This window comes from Abramis brama, assembly GCF_963993115.1.
Source record: "Abramis brama genome assembly, chromosome: 21".
Taxonomy (NCBI): Eukaryota; Metazoa; Chordata; class Actinopteri; order Cypriniformes; family Leuciscidae; genus Abramis; species Abramis brama.
In genome coordinates, this window is record NC_139983.1 from 32,589,368 (window position 1) to 32,605,478 (window position 16,111).

Sequence of the window (16,111 nt, forward strand, 5' to 3'; positions counted from 1 at the left end):
TAAATATTGCATGATGTTCATTGTACAAGCAACATGCTTGAAATATAAAATGAATGCCAATGCATTGCATAATAAAACAAACACAAAATGTATTTTTTTTTTATAAGGATTGTTGCAACATACTATGTTCTGTAAAAGTAATTTAAAATTTATTTTACACTAATAGTAATGTGGTATAGTATATAATAATAGGCTACTATAATAAATTAATTGTCATGCTAAGTACACACAAACATCATTAATTTGAAACATGTAATTGGGAACTATGTTGGAAGCAAAAAAACATGCCTAATATAAGCTAAGCTAAGCTAGCAGGCTAATCAGGTAGATGTATGATATGCTAGTACATAAGCTAACTAAAAAACAGTAGGAACAAGAAATGCTTGATGTCACAACCTATAGCTTTAGTTATATGCTAGTATATGAACCATGTAATTTAAAAGACATTAGTGGTCATTATATATAAATCATAATGTGATTTTGCAGGAATGTTAATCAGGCGCTAAAAATACTACCCATTAAAAGTCCGTTGAACCAATGGGATCACTCAGGGTCCTAAAGGAGACCTGATTCCCGGTGGGACTCGATTTCTCACGCCACCGCCAGAAATCGGTATCTCTCTATTGAAATTGCACGTCCTGATTTTGCAGAGTTAGACGTGTTCCTGGGTCAACATATTTAGTTGATCCTGTTCAGAAAATGTAGTCCTAACCCTACCCTTACCCCCTACCCTAACCCTAGCTATAACTTCTCCCTAAAATCATAGGGAAATGATGGTGAAGAACACTGATGTAGAAGCACCTCACCCTGGTTGTAACCCTAAACTTAAACATAAACTGTGAACTCGTCCCTCAAATCTGATTGGTTGATTGAAATGTTGTTTCTGGATCAACAAAGATGTTGATCCAGGATCATGTTTTACTTGGTGAAATCCGGTTGTTTGTTGAAATGAATGGGATCATGTGAATGCAGCTTAACAAATCATGAGCTCAATGAGACTTAATGCATATAATGTTTATTTTATGCATATTTTATCATATTGCAGTGTTTTCCCTCATAGTCGTCCGTCTATCTCTGCAAGTACATTACTGCAAATATGACTTTAGTTTCTTTGTCAAACTGAGGGATGATTTTAAAACGATTATCTGTGGGAATCAGCAGCATGTCATAGCATTGAACACGGAAAATTGCTTTTAATATGATTGTTTGTAATACTTTCTTGACACTAAAACCAAGCTGTTGGTATTTACGAAGCGTATCATCATTGTTTATATCCTTTGTATTCCACATTATGAATTTAATTACTGACACCATTGCAGGAAATTAAAAGTCAAAAGCATCGCTGGCACTGACCGATGTGTTTCATTTGAAACTGCGATGATGATCGAATGAATCAGGACTATTGCTTCTTTAAAAGCGGGCGATTGCATGCGGTTTCATCATTCACACGGGTTCAAATGTCTGCTGACCCCTTCACATAAAACACACTGAGACAAACGATCCCCAATGAAACGTCTCCTCACAAAGGAAAGGCTGTGTCGAACATGTAAGAGATTTCTATCTTGCATAAAGTCTGGTTCACATTGCAGGAAGATTGTCATGTAAAGTGAGCATGCAAGGATTGCTGTGGTTTTCCGCTCTCACTCATTCTTATCCTCAATTAGTGTTGGTTGCCGTCGTGTGCTGTAACAAACACACACTTGCATGCATGAGCACTCAACATGCTATAACAGACACACACTGATTCGTGTTGTGTTTTCTGTCTCTGAATTAGTCGTACAGTCGTTGAAGCAGAGTATGAGTTAATTGAGTGAAAATACAAAGCCGATGTGTTTATGATATCTCTGTTGGAACAGCTGCTTTTATGATTCATTTTCCTCCCACTGAAATGTGCATGAATACATGTGACTGAAGGAATAACAGCTGCACTGCGCTTGAAGCAATATTCCTGCTTATTTGCGATCTAATGACTACATAAAACTAGGGGTGTGTTATTTTATGCAAGGTTGGTAAGTGTGCAAGAATGCAATCTGAACAAATGACTGAAGTTAATGTTAAGAATCACAGCTGATATTACTTTTGCTTCATTTGTCTGTAAATGCATGTGCACATTTTGGCTCATTCAGGTACTGACAATTTGCATTAAGTGCTTAAAGGGATAGTTCGCCCAAAAAAACCCTCAAGTTGTTTCAAACCTGTATGAATTTCTTTCTTCTGCTGAACACAAAAGAAGATATTTTGAAAAATGTCAGTAACCAAACAGTTGATGGACCCCATTGACTTCCATAGTAGGAAAAAAAAATACTATGGAAGTCAATGGGGTCCATCAACTGTTTGGTTACTGACATTCAAAATATCTTCTTTTGTGTTCAGCAGAAAAAAGAAATTCATACAGGTTTGAAACAACTTGAGGGTGAGTATATGATGACAGAATTTTCATTTTTAGGCGAACTATCCCTTTAATATACAGGCAGAAATAATAAGATAAATATGCTACTTTAAACATTGGCTACAGTATATGGATCAAATTCATTACATTGGTGATGTATAAACATGAGTTCATCCACTTGGACATTTTAATGTTCTTAGAATATTAAAATATATGTTCAAAAATGGTGAAATTTTGGTGAAAATAAACTTAATTTGATTTAAATAACGTCATAATCACAATAGAAAAACTGGACATTTTAACGTTCTTAGAATGTTAAAAATAAATGTTCCAACAATATTGCATGTTGGGTGAAAATAATGTTTTATTTTATAATCATGGCAAGAAATCTGGACATTTTAACGATTTCAAAACAATGTTCCCACAACCAAAATGGAATGTTTGGAAAATGTTTTTATAACCTAAATTTGTAACCTAGACTAGTATCACACTAAAAGACAACTTTTGCAGCTCAACTAACATTTCTTTTTTTTTTACTTTTTACAAATAAACTCATGCTTTAACAAAAAAATACAAGCTTTAAATGTCTGCTTTTAAACTCTCCTGGTTAATTTCATGGTGGACCTCCATTATGTTTTGTTTCCTAGCTAACAAAAATATGTTTTAAGAACGTTTTGCTAACGTTCACATTTAGCTATGAGACTGTTATTTCTGTCAATGTTCTCTGAACTTTCAAAACATCCAAAAACTTTTTTTCTTTATGCAAACATTTAACATCTAAATCAGTCGGTAACATTTAAAAACTGTTAGATGAACGTCCAACTAAAACATTTCAGAAAAATAACCTTCCATGAACGGTGTACACAGTAAATATTGTTTTTGAGCTAATGTTTTGAGAAGAACATTATAGCTACATTAGTGTTCATGTTAGCTGGGAGGGTTTGTGGATTTAAAGGGATATTTCACCGCTGGAAAGATGAATGTGTATTTAAATTGGGTCATTCATGTAGTAGAAATGTGAAATTATTTTAGAAGTTGGTGCCTTCTAGACTGAGAAAAGCCAGAAAATGTATTTTTGGCTCATGTGGATGAAAGACAACAACTCCCAGAATGCACTTGCTTCGCTGCCCTACGAGGACACTCCCAAGCCACGCCTAACGGTTACAGAGGGCAGTAATGGAAGAAATGACACAACTAGGCTACTAGTCGACTCGAAACTGAAAAGACGGCGTTTTATCGTGAGATCCCCCTATGGGCGGGTTGAACACATGCGGGACGAGCGCCTCCTACTGGCTGGAGTCTCTCGCCTCTGGACAGAAAAGCCTCTGATGAGCTAAATTATGATTTTTGCATCATCTGAGGTTTTTTTCCAGACACACAATACAGAAATCTCTCGTCTCAGGGGGACATGAGGGAGGGAAGCACGGTCATTCGAAAATATTACCGGGTTTCTACTGATACAAAGCTTAATGCTAATCGGTGAAGTATCCCTTTAAACACTCTAAGTCTAGTGTACTGTATGAACTTCTGTATTGTCTGTCAGCGTCTCGGTTGTTCATTGTAATCATGTTGCGTGTTGTGATTCAGTGAGAGAACTTTCCTCACAAACGCTGTTTTCTGTTACACATCCAGCTCGGTTATGTTTCATAATACTGTAATGAACACGTTTTAGCCCCCGGTCATACTGCAATTCTTGTAGCCTGATAAATAATAGAGAAGATGAGGATTGTTTCGCATCCTGACCCCCGACGCTGATGAAACCGATCATCATCCGAGGAAATACGGGTGAGGTAGATTTCTCTTCAGAATATTCAACATTTGGGTTAAATATGGAGAATTAACTGCGTCTGTCGAGCAGCGCCTGAGGTTAAATATACCTCTGACTGCGGGGAATATTTCATATGTCTGAAACATAATCACAGGCCATAAAGACAGTGTGAGAGCAGCGGCGTGTGGTGATCACTGAGGAGAGCGACCCGGAGCCGCCGATCGCTTGCTGGAGCGGGACTGTGATGAGGAGGGAGTGTGTGACCCTGTCGGGTTCATGCTGTTCCTCAACCTGCTGAGCTGCTCGCTTTAAAGCGCTGGCAAAAGGTAAAAAGCATAATTATCCTGCCTTTCAGGACATCTTCGTCTAAGGCTGCATGTATAGAAGTGTAAAAAAAAAATATATATATATAGAAGAAAAGAAGTTGGATAAAATGACAAAGCATGCTTTAAAAAAAAAAACACTATATTGCCAAAAGTTTTGGGACGTCTTCCATTACATGCACATGCACTTTAATGACATCCCATTCTTAATCCGTAGGGTTTAATATGGAGTTGGCCCACCCTTTGCAGCTATAACAGCTTCAACTCTTCTGGGAAGGCTTTCCACAAGGTTTAGGAGTGTGTTTATGGGAATTTTTGACCATTCTTCTAGAAGTGCATCTGTGAGGTCAGGCACTGATGTTGGACGAGAAGGCCTGGCTCACAGTCTCCGCTCTTATTCATCCCAAAGGTGTTCTGTCGGGTTGAGGTCAGGAATCTCTAGCACTGTTCTTGAGCCAATCTAAAGGCCACAGAAGTTTGGAGGTCTGTAGCTGTTGACTCTGCAGAAAGTCGGCGACTTCTGCGCACTGTGAGCTTCAGCATGACCCCGCTGAATTTTCCCAATTCCTCTTTGTTATCATACCACTAACAGTTGACCATGAAATATTTAGTAGTGAGTAAATTTCACGAATGGACGTATTGCACAGGTCGAAACCTATTGCAGTACCAAGCTTGAATTCACTGAGCTCCTGAGAGCGACCCATTCTCTGGCCATGGAAGTGATTCGTAATCCTGAATTCAATGGTTTGGAGGGTTACCTAATACTTTTGGCATGTAGTGTGTGTGTATATACTGTATATAAATAATTTTATTCAATACTTAAAATATTTATTAAAATAGTTTGGTCTGGTGACAATTGGCCAATTTACCCAATATTTTGGTTTGCAAAATATTTGTATTTTATGCTAATTATAGTATTTCATCTTTACTTTAGCAACCATAACTGTAAAAAAAAAAAATCCTAAATTTAACCTGTTACTGTAAAACAGCGGTTATCTATGGAAGCTTGTTTCCACGACTGAATAAATAAAGGTCATTGCGACTTTTTATCTCACAATTGCGAGAAAAAAAGAATTGCGAGATATAAACTTGCAATTGCGGAAAAAGTCAGAATTGCGATTCTAGCAATTCTGACTTTTTTTCTCTCGAGATTGCAAGTTTATATCTCGCAATTCTGACTCTAAACTCGCTGTTGCGTGTTTATATGTGAACACTGGAGAGAGCTGGAAGATCTACAGGGTCTGTAGACTAAAATGAGGGAAATTTCACTATGCTACAGTTTACTGTACATGGCATATTGTACACCCTCAAACTTGTGATCGTAAAATTTATTTGTAGACCATTTTTTTAATGTACTGTATTTTTGCAGAACTGAGAGATGACTGAAGGCATAGAGAAAGTCTTTTGTCAAAAGCTGCCAAAGTACTGTATACTGTAATGAAATTTGGCAAAGATGCTGAATTATTATTTTTTATCTTTTACTGTACTGTGACAGTATGCTGTATTGTGTTCATACCAAGTTCATATTCAATTCTTTGGTATTTTAACTTTTCTTCGCTAGTGCCTTTCTTCTACTGTAAAAACAATCACTTTACAGTAATGTAATGAAAATGTATTTTTCCTAAAGCTTATTGTTGTGTCTTACTGTATCTGCACCTTTTCATTTATGATGTATACTGTAATAGACATTGAGCTCCAAAATTATCCCTGAATCCCAATAAGAGGTTTTTGTAACAGTGTTATGAATTGCTCTCATTAGTGTTCTCTAGGACGGTAGTGTTTGTGTCATATGAGTCTAGTTCTGACATAAGAGAATATGTTTTAGACTAAAATATTTTTTGATGTTACAGTACAAGTTGGTGTGTAGTTTTGAGGTTGTGTTGATAATTTGTGTTAGCAATCAAGAAAAACTGAGCAAATGATGTCTACTTATCTTAGAAATTATGTGCATTTCTATTAACACACATTTTTAATGAGTCAAGTGGGGTGCATTGAATTTTGGGATACAGATTTTCTGTGTGCACATTTTAGCAAATGCAGTTGTTCATATCCAAATAATCCATGCATACAGAAAACTCGCATGCTATGCTGAAGTAGTGTGAGTAGTGCTCTCTCTCTCTCTCTCTCTCTCTCTCTCTCTCTCTCTAGGGATGGATATGGAGATATTTGGCAGAGAAAAACACACAGCGCTCTCTTGTCAGGGCAGTGTGTGTGGGCCGACGCAGAACTGAAGTGCAGGGCGACTAAAAATACAGCCGGCACGCCACTCACGAGGTGAAATTTCAATTAAGACACAAGCACTTCATCATTATTCCACTTGGCTGATGATTACGATCTGACATTTTAACACACGCAAACACGCTGATATATATTCTGCCACTTTCTTGGCGAGAGGAAGAAGGCAATCGTGCAATTATCACTTCAACCAGTCAATCATTTAACCTTTTCTTTGATAGACTGGCACACTTTTGATGAGGCCATAATAAGAGGGGGTCAAAAATGATACGCCCGGAAACCAAACATCAGCTTTGAAAGGAAAGTGATCGCGGATGCGCCCAGTAAAATGATAGAGCAGGGTTGTAAAATGCAAAGCGTATAATAAAATGGCCTTTATGCTAACTTTATGGTGGGCTTTTTGAGAGGATAAAAGGCGGCTCGCTGAAAGTCTGTTTTAAGGGTAATTTCACTTCTTCTCCTTCAGGTTAGACTGGCTTTGAACAGTTGATGGCAATGCAGCTCTTGAAGTCCATTCTCTGATATCAGGAGTTTAATGGCGGACTACTGCTGGCCATGGAGGTGAACCAGTGCTGATAAGAGTGTGTGTGTGTGTGTGTGCAGGTTTTTCTATCCCAGTGGGAACCTGACTGCCCATGAGGAAACCAGCTTATAAATCATTCAGAATGAAACTGTGAAAATGCAGAAAGTGTTGTGTGATGGGTAGGTTTAGTGTAAGGGGAGAGAATATACAGTTTGTACAGTATAAAAACCAGTACGTCTATGGAGTCCCCACAAAGATAGTAAGTGTGTGTGTGTGTGTGTGCAATCTCTCACTGAACACAAGCGCAGTGCCTCTCCTGCACTGAAGCTATAACGGCTCAGATAGACACTATAGAACTTTGTTTTGAGATAATCTTCAACATATACATGATTTCTAATCTTCAGATTCTTCCATCTGCATGCTGATTACCACAGATGATCATTTTTCTCCATCATTTAGTTAAAATGAACAAACCTTAATATTAACGTGTAGGGTTGAAAATCTGAAAATCTCTTATATTTTTGTACTTTAACTTGTGAGATCAACATTAAAGCTGCTCTAAGCGATGTTGGGTGATGTCACTTCTTGTTGATGTTCGAAGTATCGTCAAACAAAACGGAGGCTAGCTCGACCCTCCCTCCTCCTCATCCCGTCTCCCCCTCCCTCCCGTGCTTCCTAAAACAGTCATGAACCATTTAGAAAAAACAGACTGGATTTACCCTGTCCAGCAGAAACAGAGCCTCCTGAATGTCGGATCGGAAGCCCTTCTGCCGGCGGAGTTCTCGCCAGCTTTTGAATGCTTTTCCGATGTAAATTCGGGACTTCGCGTTCCTTCTCCTTTTCTGAGAAGTTTAGGTCTCTTTGGTCGTGTGTCGGCCATATCAAAATTCTCAAGAATGTACAATTTTAACGTTAGTCGTTGTCATTGGACATCTCTCCTCTCGCTAACTTCCCTCTTCATGTTTCTCTCCCCACCCCCCTTCATGGTCACGTGCACTAACCCCCCCACCCCCAAATCATTCTTGTCAGTTATTGGCTGGAACACTGTTTGTTATGTTTCATGGTCCAGGCTGGGCCAGTTTGTTTTTGTTGCCGTTTGTGGAGCCCGGGCTGTCTACAGAGACCACGTTTTTTTACAGTGTGTTCAGGGGACAGGCAGCGAGCAGATAGTGAGGAGATGTTTGCTGTATGTGACAAAAAATGTGTTGGCCTAAAACGCGTGACATCGCTTAGAGCACCTTTAAGATGAACACATACTGTAGTTGTATGTAATATTGTTTATGTTGACTAATGTAGTTAAAGGGTTGGTTCACCCATGGGTAACACTGCGCAACACAAGAATGAACCTCTTTGGTTCTCGCATGTCAAGCGAACATGCTTGAGCTTCAGTTTACCATATCTGATGTGTGCGCTGATGAATGTTTATGTGAATAAAAGCCTCAATTAAATCTGTTCATCATATAAAGTGATCGAGTCTCCTCAGAAAAATTGGACTAAACCGCTCAATTAATATGGATTAGTTTTATGATCTCTTTATGAACTTTTTGAAGCATCAAAGTGTAAGTTGCGTAGCTGTCAATGGAGGGACAGAAATCTCTCGGAATTCATCAAAAAGATCTTAATTTGTGTTCTGAAGATGAACGAAAGTCTTACGGGTTTGGAACAACATGAGGGAGAGTAATTAGTAATTACTGACAGAATTTTCATTTTTGGGTGAATTAACCCTTTAACTAATGTTAACAAACAAAACCTCATTTTAAGGTGTTACCATTTTTACAAACTGAAGGTAAAACTATGTTTAGTCCTATATGAAACACATGCTGTAACCTTTAATGGAAAATACCTGGGAATATTGCTTCAAGCCTTGAGATACTGCCGTCTACTTTTGCATCAGATGTGTTCAGAACATTGTCTGTGTTTCCTGAAACGTGATGGACATACTGTAATAGAGCTTTCCGTAACAAATATGCTTTTGATATAACAACGAGGCATCAGAAGCAGCTCTGTTGTACATCTTTCTCATTACGGCCTCTGAGTTCACAATCACACAGAATTTAATAAATCATCAAGAGACGATCACTTTAACATGTAAAAACCCTTGTGTACCGTTCAGAGGAACTGTAGATGCCGATGTGTTTGTGTTTTAGCACGATCCTGTACGGAAGAGTGAACTTAACAAGCTCGAGGAGACCTGCAGAAATGAAGATTAATCCAATATTTGCGTTTCACTGCGGTACAATCATGAATATCAGCAACGCTCCCAGAGAATGTTAAACAGGCTGAGCTTTATCAAACACTGACACTTCTTCATTAGATTGTGCTTCAGTTCAAATTCACTTTATTAATGTGACAAACTGCAGTGGTGGAGGTGAGGATTTACTTCGTTAGTGGTAAGAAGCTATTTTTCATACTTAACCAGAGTATTTTATTTGGGTAAACTTTTAATTTGACTTCACTACATTACCAAGCATAATATCTTTTTTTTTTTTTTACTTCACTCCAGTTCATAAAAACATATTGTTCCTCCTCATTTTGAACTGAATAAATCGCCAGCCCCTCTGAAACACAAGATCATTGTCCGATTCCTGAGCGAGCTGATTCTTTCAATGAACATGTTGAATCGGTTCGCAAATCCCATTGACAAATCATTGGTGAATAGGACTGACCCTGCATCCATAATGCATACTATCAGGACTTGACATTAAAGCAACACCAAAGATTTTGTACCTTAAAATAATGTTTCCAAAATCGTTTTAGTGGTTCATCGGCACTTCTGCATTCGCTTTGCGTCCCTCTATCGGCTATAACCGCACTATGCAAGTTTGCCAGATCAGGTAGCGGATCTGTAGTTCGAATGAGACATAAGAAACTACAAATTTGACTTGCTTTACGGCAAGCGTTACTATAGCCGATAGGTGGAGCCTATGTATAAATATAGCCGTTTCTGATGTCGCAATACATACTTTAATAAAATCATGCAACATACTCTACCTTGTCTGTGGACATCGTTATTTCCAAAGCAGGTGCTGGATAAACAAATAGTTTTTTACGACAGCAGTAATGGACAATTCCGTTTCCAACCTGTAGGGGGACCGAAGAGGAAAACTTAACTTTTTTGCTCTCCAGCCACTGTGGCGAGTGGTTTTCCAAAGTTACTAGCCACTCCGCATCTTCACTGGCCACAATTTTGGCATCTATACCATGGGGAAAACTGCCATATAGATATTTTTTATATTATCTCATAATTTGGCAGCAGGTTTATTAGGCTGCTGTCCCTTTAAGACCTGACGCACCGATCCATTATACTGTTACACGTGTTTACATTCTCAACTGTTTACGTTCACTTAACATAACTGACTGTTTATGTGAATACTCGTCAAGACCAACATTTTGAGATTATTGTGTGTGTATTTGACTGTTTAAGCGCAATAAGCAGCGAAAAATAACCCTATTTACTGAGAGTCGGCTTTATATCTGCTCACTTTGGGTGTGAGCACAACATCTGTGGCTAATATTTTCCAAAACCATTGCGTTTTGGAGGAGGATTCAGTTCAGAACTACAAACGCGAATAAAAAGTGTTAAAAAACTACAAACATGGCGACTGACGGTTTTCACTCATGACTATCAGTTATATGTGAACTCAATCTGAGCTGTTGAAGCCATTTGAAATGCTTGAATGTGGACAGTGCTATTATCTCTACAGCATAGGCAATTAACACAAATGAATGTCCATGCATCCTCCCCTGCCAGTTTCAAATATATAAAACGAATATGTTTGCACAGCGTTCCTGTTAATGCATTTTGCCCCATGTGAAGTGTGTACGTTGTATTTTTCCTAAGGCTACAGCACTTGCCGCTAGCCTGGGAAAACCCAGACAACTTCCAGTAAATTTAGATTTGCTCTGCAAGTAAGTCTGGCAAAGAGCTCATTCAAGTCCAATTCCCCATGCTGAGAAATCGCGGCACCAATCAGAAACGTTGAGGCGGGCTTTACACAATGACAATCACTCTGATTGGTTTTAGGTCTATCCAATTGCGCCCAGAGGCATTTGAGCGACGTCCGTTCAACTTTTAAATGCATTATTATATTCAAATTGCAAACACATGAGGACAGTCTCCATAAAAGACCCACTGGCAGATGAACGTGCTACTACATTTCTCTCCGAAACGGTAGGAAATTAAATTAGATTTAATAGAGGATTTTAACTGTGACACGATGATTGACAGGGCAGTTTAAGTGACAGGATGCACATGACAGATCCGTCCGATAAAGATGACGAAGTAGTATGTCCTAAAGCTTGCCTACTTTTTTGCTACACATTCAAAAGTAAATATCTTTTCTTCACAAAAAGAGTACATACTTTTATGGCGTAGTGTAACTTAGGTGAATTGGGACGCAGCATATGGCTTTACACGTTGACGATCGCTCTGATTGGTTTTAGGTCTATCCAACTGCGCCCAGAGGCATTTGAGCGACGTCCGTTGGTGACGCCCCTTTGGAAATGATTTGTCTATGGAGCTTTGCCAGACCATAACTCAGTTACTACTGAGAATGGTCTGGTTTTAACCAGGCTAACTTGCCGCCACATAAACCACAACTTTGTTAAATGGACCACCAACAGTTCGCTCACTGACCGGCTGGTGAATTTTGCTAAGCGCCTGATTTAACATCATAGCTCGACTCCAGCGCAACTTCTGAGAGTCAAGCGCACGGGTTTAATCAGTCCGCTGGGAAAGAAAATCATGTTTAAAAGGTACTGGGTTGATACTATGAATACTTGTGAAGAAAGATATTCAGAGTTTTGTTTGAAGATCTTAGAAGCAATCAATCTTTTATTCATCTGCCCCTATATAAAGACTAACCGAACTGAGGTCATGTGACAAGCGAAGCTGCCTCTTGTTTCTCTTGATGTGGGTGTTTTTGGCCAGAATAAGGTGCAGTGTGGACCGGTCTTCTTTTATTTCTCCTGCTCACTGCGGTCATTCATCGTGTGTTTGTGTAGATGATGAGTCAGAGGCGATCATGAGGAGCTTCTGCTGCAGAGCTGAACTGTGTGAGGCGAGTTATTGTTTATGAACATGTGGGAACATGAGGGCGAATTTTCAAAACGCTATAGCACTATAATATAACACCACTGCAAGCATCTTTCCCTTATGCTAGAAAATCTCCCAGAATGTCTGTACTTGACAGTCGTTTTCACATTTTGCATGCATTGATCTTTTGGGCTACATGTATTGTAGAATTCGTTTACAGACTGACCCCATTTAGTGCTTTTAAATGGGTTCTATCATGCCTTTTCTCCATGTTCCTTGTTCTTAAAGGAAAACGCTATTTAATCATTTTTGGGACTTTTCCGAAAAGAACAGACTTAAATTACAGTACAGTACATGCAAATCAAAATGTTCAAACCTTTTTTTAAGATACTTTCCAGTGAAAAAACTGGCGTCTTATAAATGAATAAATGCAATAGTAACAGTGACTATTCTGCTTTTCTCCATGATCCTCTTTCTTTAGTGTGTAATGTTGCTGTTTGATCATGAAAAAGCTCCAGTTCTTCTCTATATCAGTGTCAGTGTTTCTGAGCTCCTGAAACGCCTCCATTGTAGTCTCGAGTTTCTTCCGGGAACGAACACGTCACAATATTCCTCATTTAAATAATTAATATGCACAATAAAGGGGCGGGGCCTGGTTGAGTTAGATAGTAGAGTGTTAAACTGGCGGTTATGGTAAGGGGCGGGACATTTCCCAAACACACTCGAAGCGCTCGACCAATCACAACACACTGATCCAGCCGACCAATCAGAGCACAGTGTGCTTTTCAAAAGGAGGGGCTTCATAGAGATAGGTACTAAACAGGGGTGCGTTTCCCGAAAGCATTGTTAGCCAACTATGTTCGCAAGTTCAGATGTTATCAGCATAGTTCAACGAGTCTGTGTTTCCTGAAACCATCGTTCTAACGAACATTCGCAAACAGCATCGCAAAGTGTGTAGTTGGAACGACAGTCTCGACCTGTGGTTAGAAGCAGAGTTTCTAGTTTGCATGACATGTGGACTCAATAAATCCTTATCTTGAGCAAAATAAGCAAGCTGACATTCAGTGCAACCCGTGTCTTTTATTTAGAATACGCACAAATGGCATTTACGTCTTTGAGTTTGTCGAGAGATTTAAAGCACCGTTATTGAAGAGTGCGCATGTGTGAACGTGCTCTACTATGCAAGAACGAGCCTATGATTGAATCTGGAAATAAAGCAAAATAACTGAGAAAAATGAGAAATAGTCCTCAGATGTCATGTCTGTAATTAATATCAAAACATCTAGCATTAATTCGATCTCAATCAGATTCATTAAAAGAAGTTATTACTCCACCACCTGTGTGACATCATAAACCAACGTGGTTGAACGACCACTTTGCGACAATACGGTTTCGGGAAACAGTCGTGACTAGCTAGATGATTTCTTCAACGATGCATCGTACTATACTAGTGAAGCAGCGAGTTACGGCGTTCAACGGGAAACACAACCCAGAGCGTTACTGACAGACTGGGAAGAGAGGAGCTGCAACAATGGAGAATATGAGGAATATAATCAACATTCAAGCAGGAAAACCTGTTCTAGCAAAGTGCCAAACCAAAATCAAGACTTTGTAAAAGGGCATGTAATGGCTTCTTTAAATTAATGTTCTTGGTCTTGATATGAATGATTCAGTTCATGTTAAACAAAATTAAATCAAAATGTAATGTTCAACTTCTTAGTTATAAATTATACCTGGTACTTTTTGTTACTGTTTTTTTTTTTTTTTTTTTTGCATTGAATATCCTGTTGAAAGTGCTGTACAGGAGCATATTCATCATAATGAACTGCATTCTGACATTTCAGAAATCATGTTTGCGACGTGTTTATGCATTTACAGAATGTGCCTGCATGCTTATGAACTTTACATTAAAGGTAACAAATAAACACTGAGATTTTACTGCTTAGATCACGTAGAAAGATTCTTGAAGTTCACAGCATTCGAGACGAGCGGAGTGATACACAGTCTCCTGCATTATCAGGCTTTATAAATGTGCTTTTGAGTGTGTGTAAACAGTGATCCACATACACAAACAGTCCAGACGCATTGATTCTGAATAACAGATCTGCTCTAATTAAGCTTGTGGAAACGCTGAGATCGCTCTAAGAGCTCCACGCTCAAACGCTGCTCTGAATTACGGCGAACAGGAGTGAGGGGTAATTGGTCAACACATCAGAAATTGCAGGGGATTGCCTAAAAGGCTCCATTTTATTTAATTCCGGCCGTCTCATTTTCCAGAACTGATTGCTTTTGTATTTCATTATCTAAAACAAACCAGGACAAGATATGGCTGAATGCAAATGTGATGCCTATTTGTGTCAAAACTGTTGAGTCTGTCCTCACCATAGAGTTTCATTGAAGGTTTGAAATGTAAATGTAGCCTACATCTGTTTCAATAGATTTGTACTCATTTAATTAATAGCAACGAAAGGACACTGGAACAAACGGCATTGCTTTCGGTTCATCTAGTGTTAATATGCTGTGGTTTTAAACAGGGATCTGAAGTTCACGCTCAGGGATTAGTAACTACTAGCTTGTACAAAACTAGCTTGTACGATTAGTTGCACCTTTTGTTCTTAATGCAAAAGGCTGTAAATGCTCAAATTATTACTTATTTGCTTACATGCATATGGGATTTGCAATAAATAATTATAATAATTTGTATATTTTTAACAATAAATATGCATGGATTAAATGCAGCCTAAAAGTAATAAAATCACAAACTGGGAAATTAAAATATTGCATTTATATTTCAGTTTTGAAACCAGACAGTGAACTTACATCACTCAACACACATGCAGTAAATGCATTTTACATTGAGCCTCATGTAGCACAACTGGTCTTTGGTTCAGAGTTGAGCTCATATTCATAAATGCTTTCAAATGATCTGCTGATCAGTGCTTTTGTGCCGTTGGAGAATGAGGCAGGTCTGTGTAAAGATTATTAATCCGTCACTAATTAGAGCCTGCGCTCAGTGTATTATATTCCAACATAAAGAGAGTCTTGATTCATCAGTCCTGTAGTTACGTGCATGTTGTTCAGCAGCTCTCTCTCTTTATTCTCAGTCATTGTGCGGTGCGTCACAGTTCTGCTGCTGGAAATGAGCCTCTGGTGTTGCCGTCAGCATCTCGTCTTACAGTCACAGTCTCTAGTCTGCAGAGGAAAAGGTCAATCTGTCAAACAGAAATACTGCACATCATCGCATGCATTTTAGATTAATTATAGCATGCATTATATTATATTATATTATCACAGTTTTATACTTTGTAAAAATTCAGAATTTGAGAAAACTCAAAAACTTGAGGCAACCAGCTTCAGGACATTGAGTATTCTCAACTTATGGAAAAATTATTGTATCCAACTTTTAAGTTGAAATTTCTGTACTCAACTCAAAAAATGCCATTGCAAAAAAAAAAAAAAAAAAAAATGCCATCTGAAATTTTCTTCTAGAATGATCATTTTTATCAAGCTCGTATATTTAAGTTCAGTAATTTCACTTAAATGGCAATGAAAATTACCTATTAATTAAGAAAATTTCAGATGGCACTTAGAGGCTTTTGCATCTGAACTCTTCATATATAAACTTGCATTTTACATTAAACTGAGCATTGCCAACTATCAACATGCACCGCTGCCAGATTTCCTATATATTGTGATCATGATGTTCACAACTTGCAATAATTACCTTAATGAGCTCATTGTTTCTGCATAAAATTATACATGATGTTAGCTAACTGCATGATTCTGTATTATCTTAGAACTGTGCATTACGTTGACACAGTCACCTCTGATAAAGAAT

General features: G+C 38.3%; 1 protein-coding gene across 1 annotated transcript in view; it reads right to left on the bottom strand.

Annotated features, from left to right (window-relative positions):
- Positions 1–15,199: 15,199 nt before the first annotated feature.
- tpo (thyroid peroxidase) overlaps positions 15,200–16,111 on the bottom strand; it is a gene marked incomplete at its 5' end in the record, with an annotated part of 41,857 nt that continues 40,945 nt past the window's right edge. The window contains one exon of the mRNA XM_084096326.1: positions 15,200–15,465. Within this exon, the coding sequence (XP_083952452.1) occupies positions 15,461–15,465 (5 nt within the window). The 3' untranslated portion in view covers positions 15,200–15,460. The remainder of the gene's footprint in view (positions 15,466–16,111) is intronic.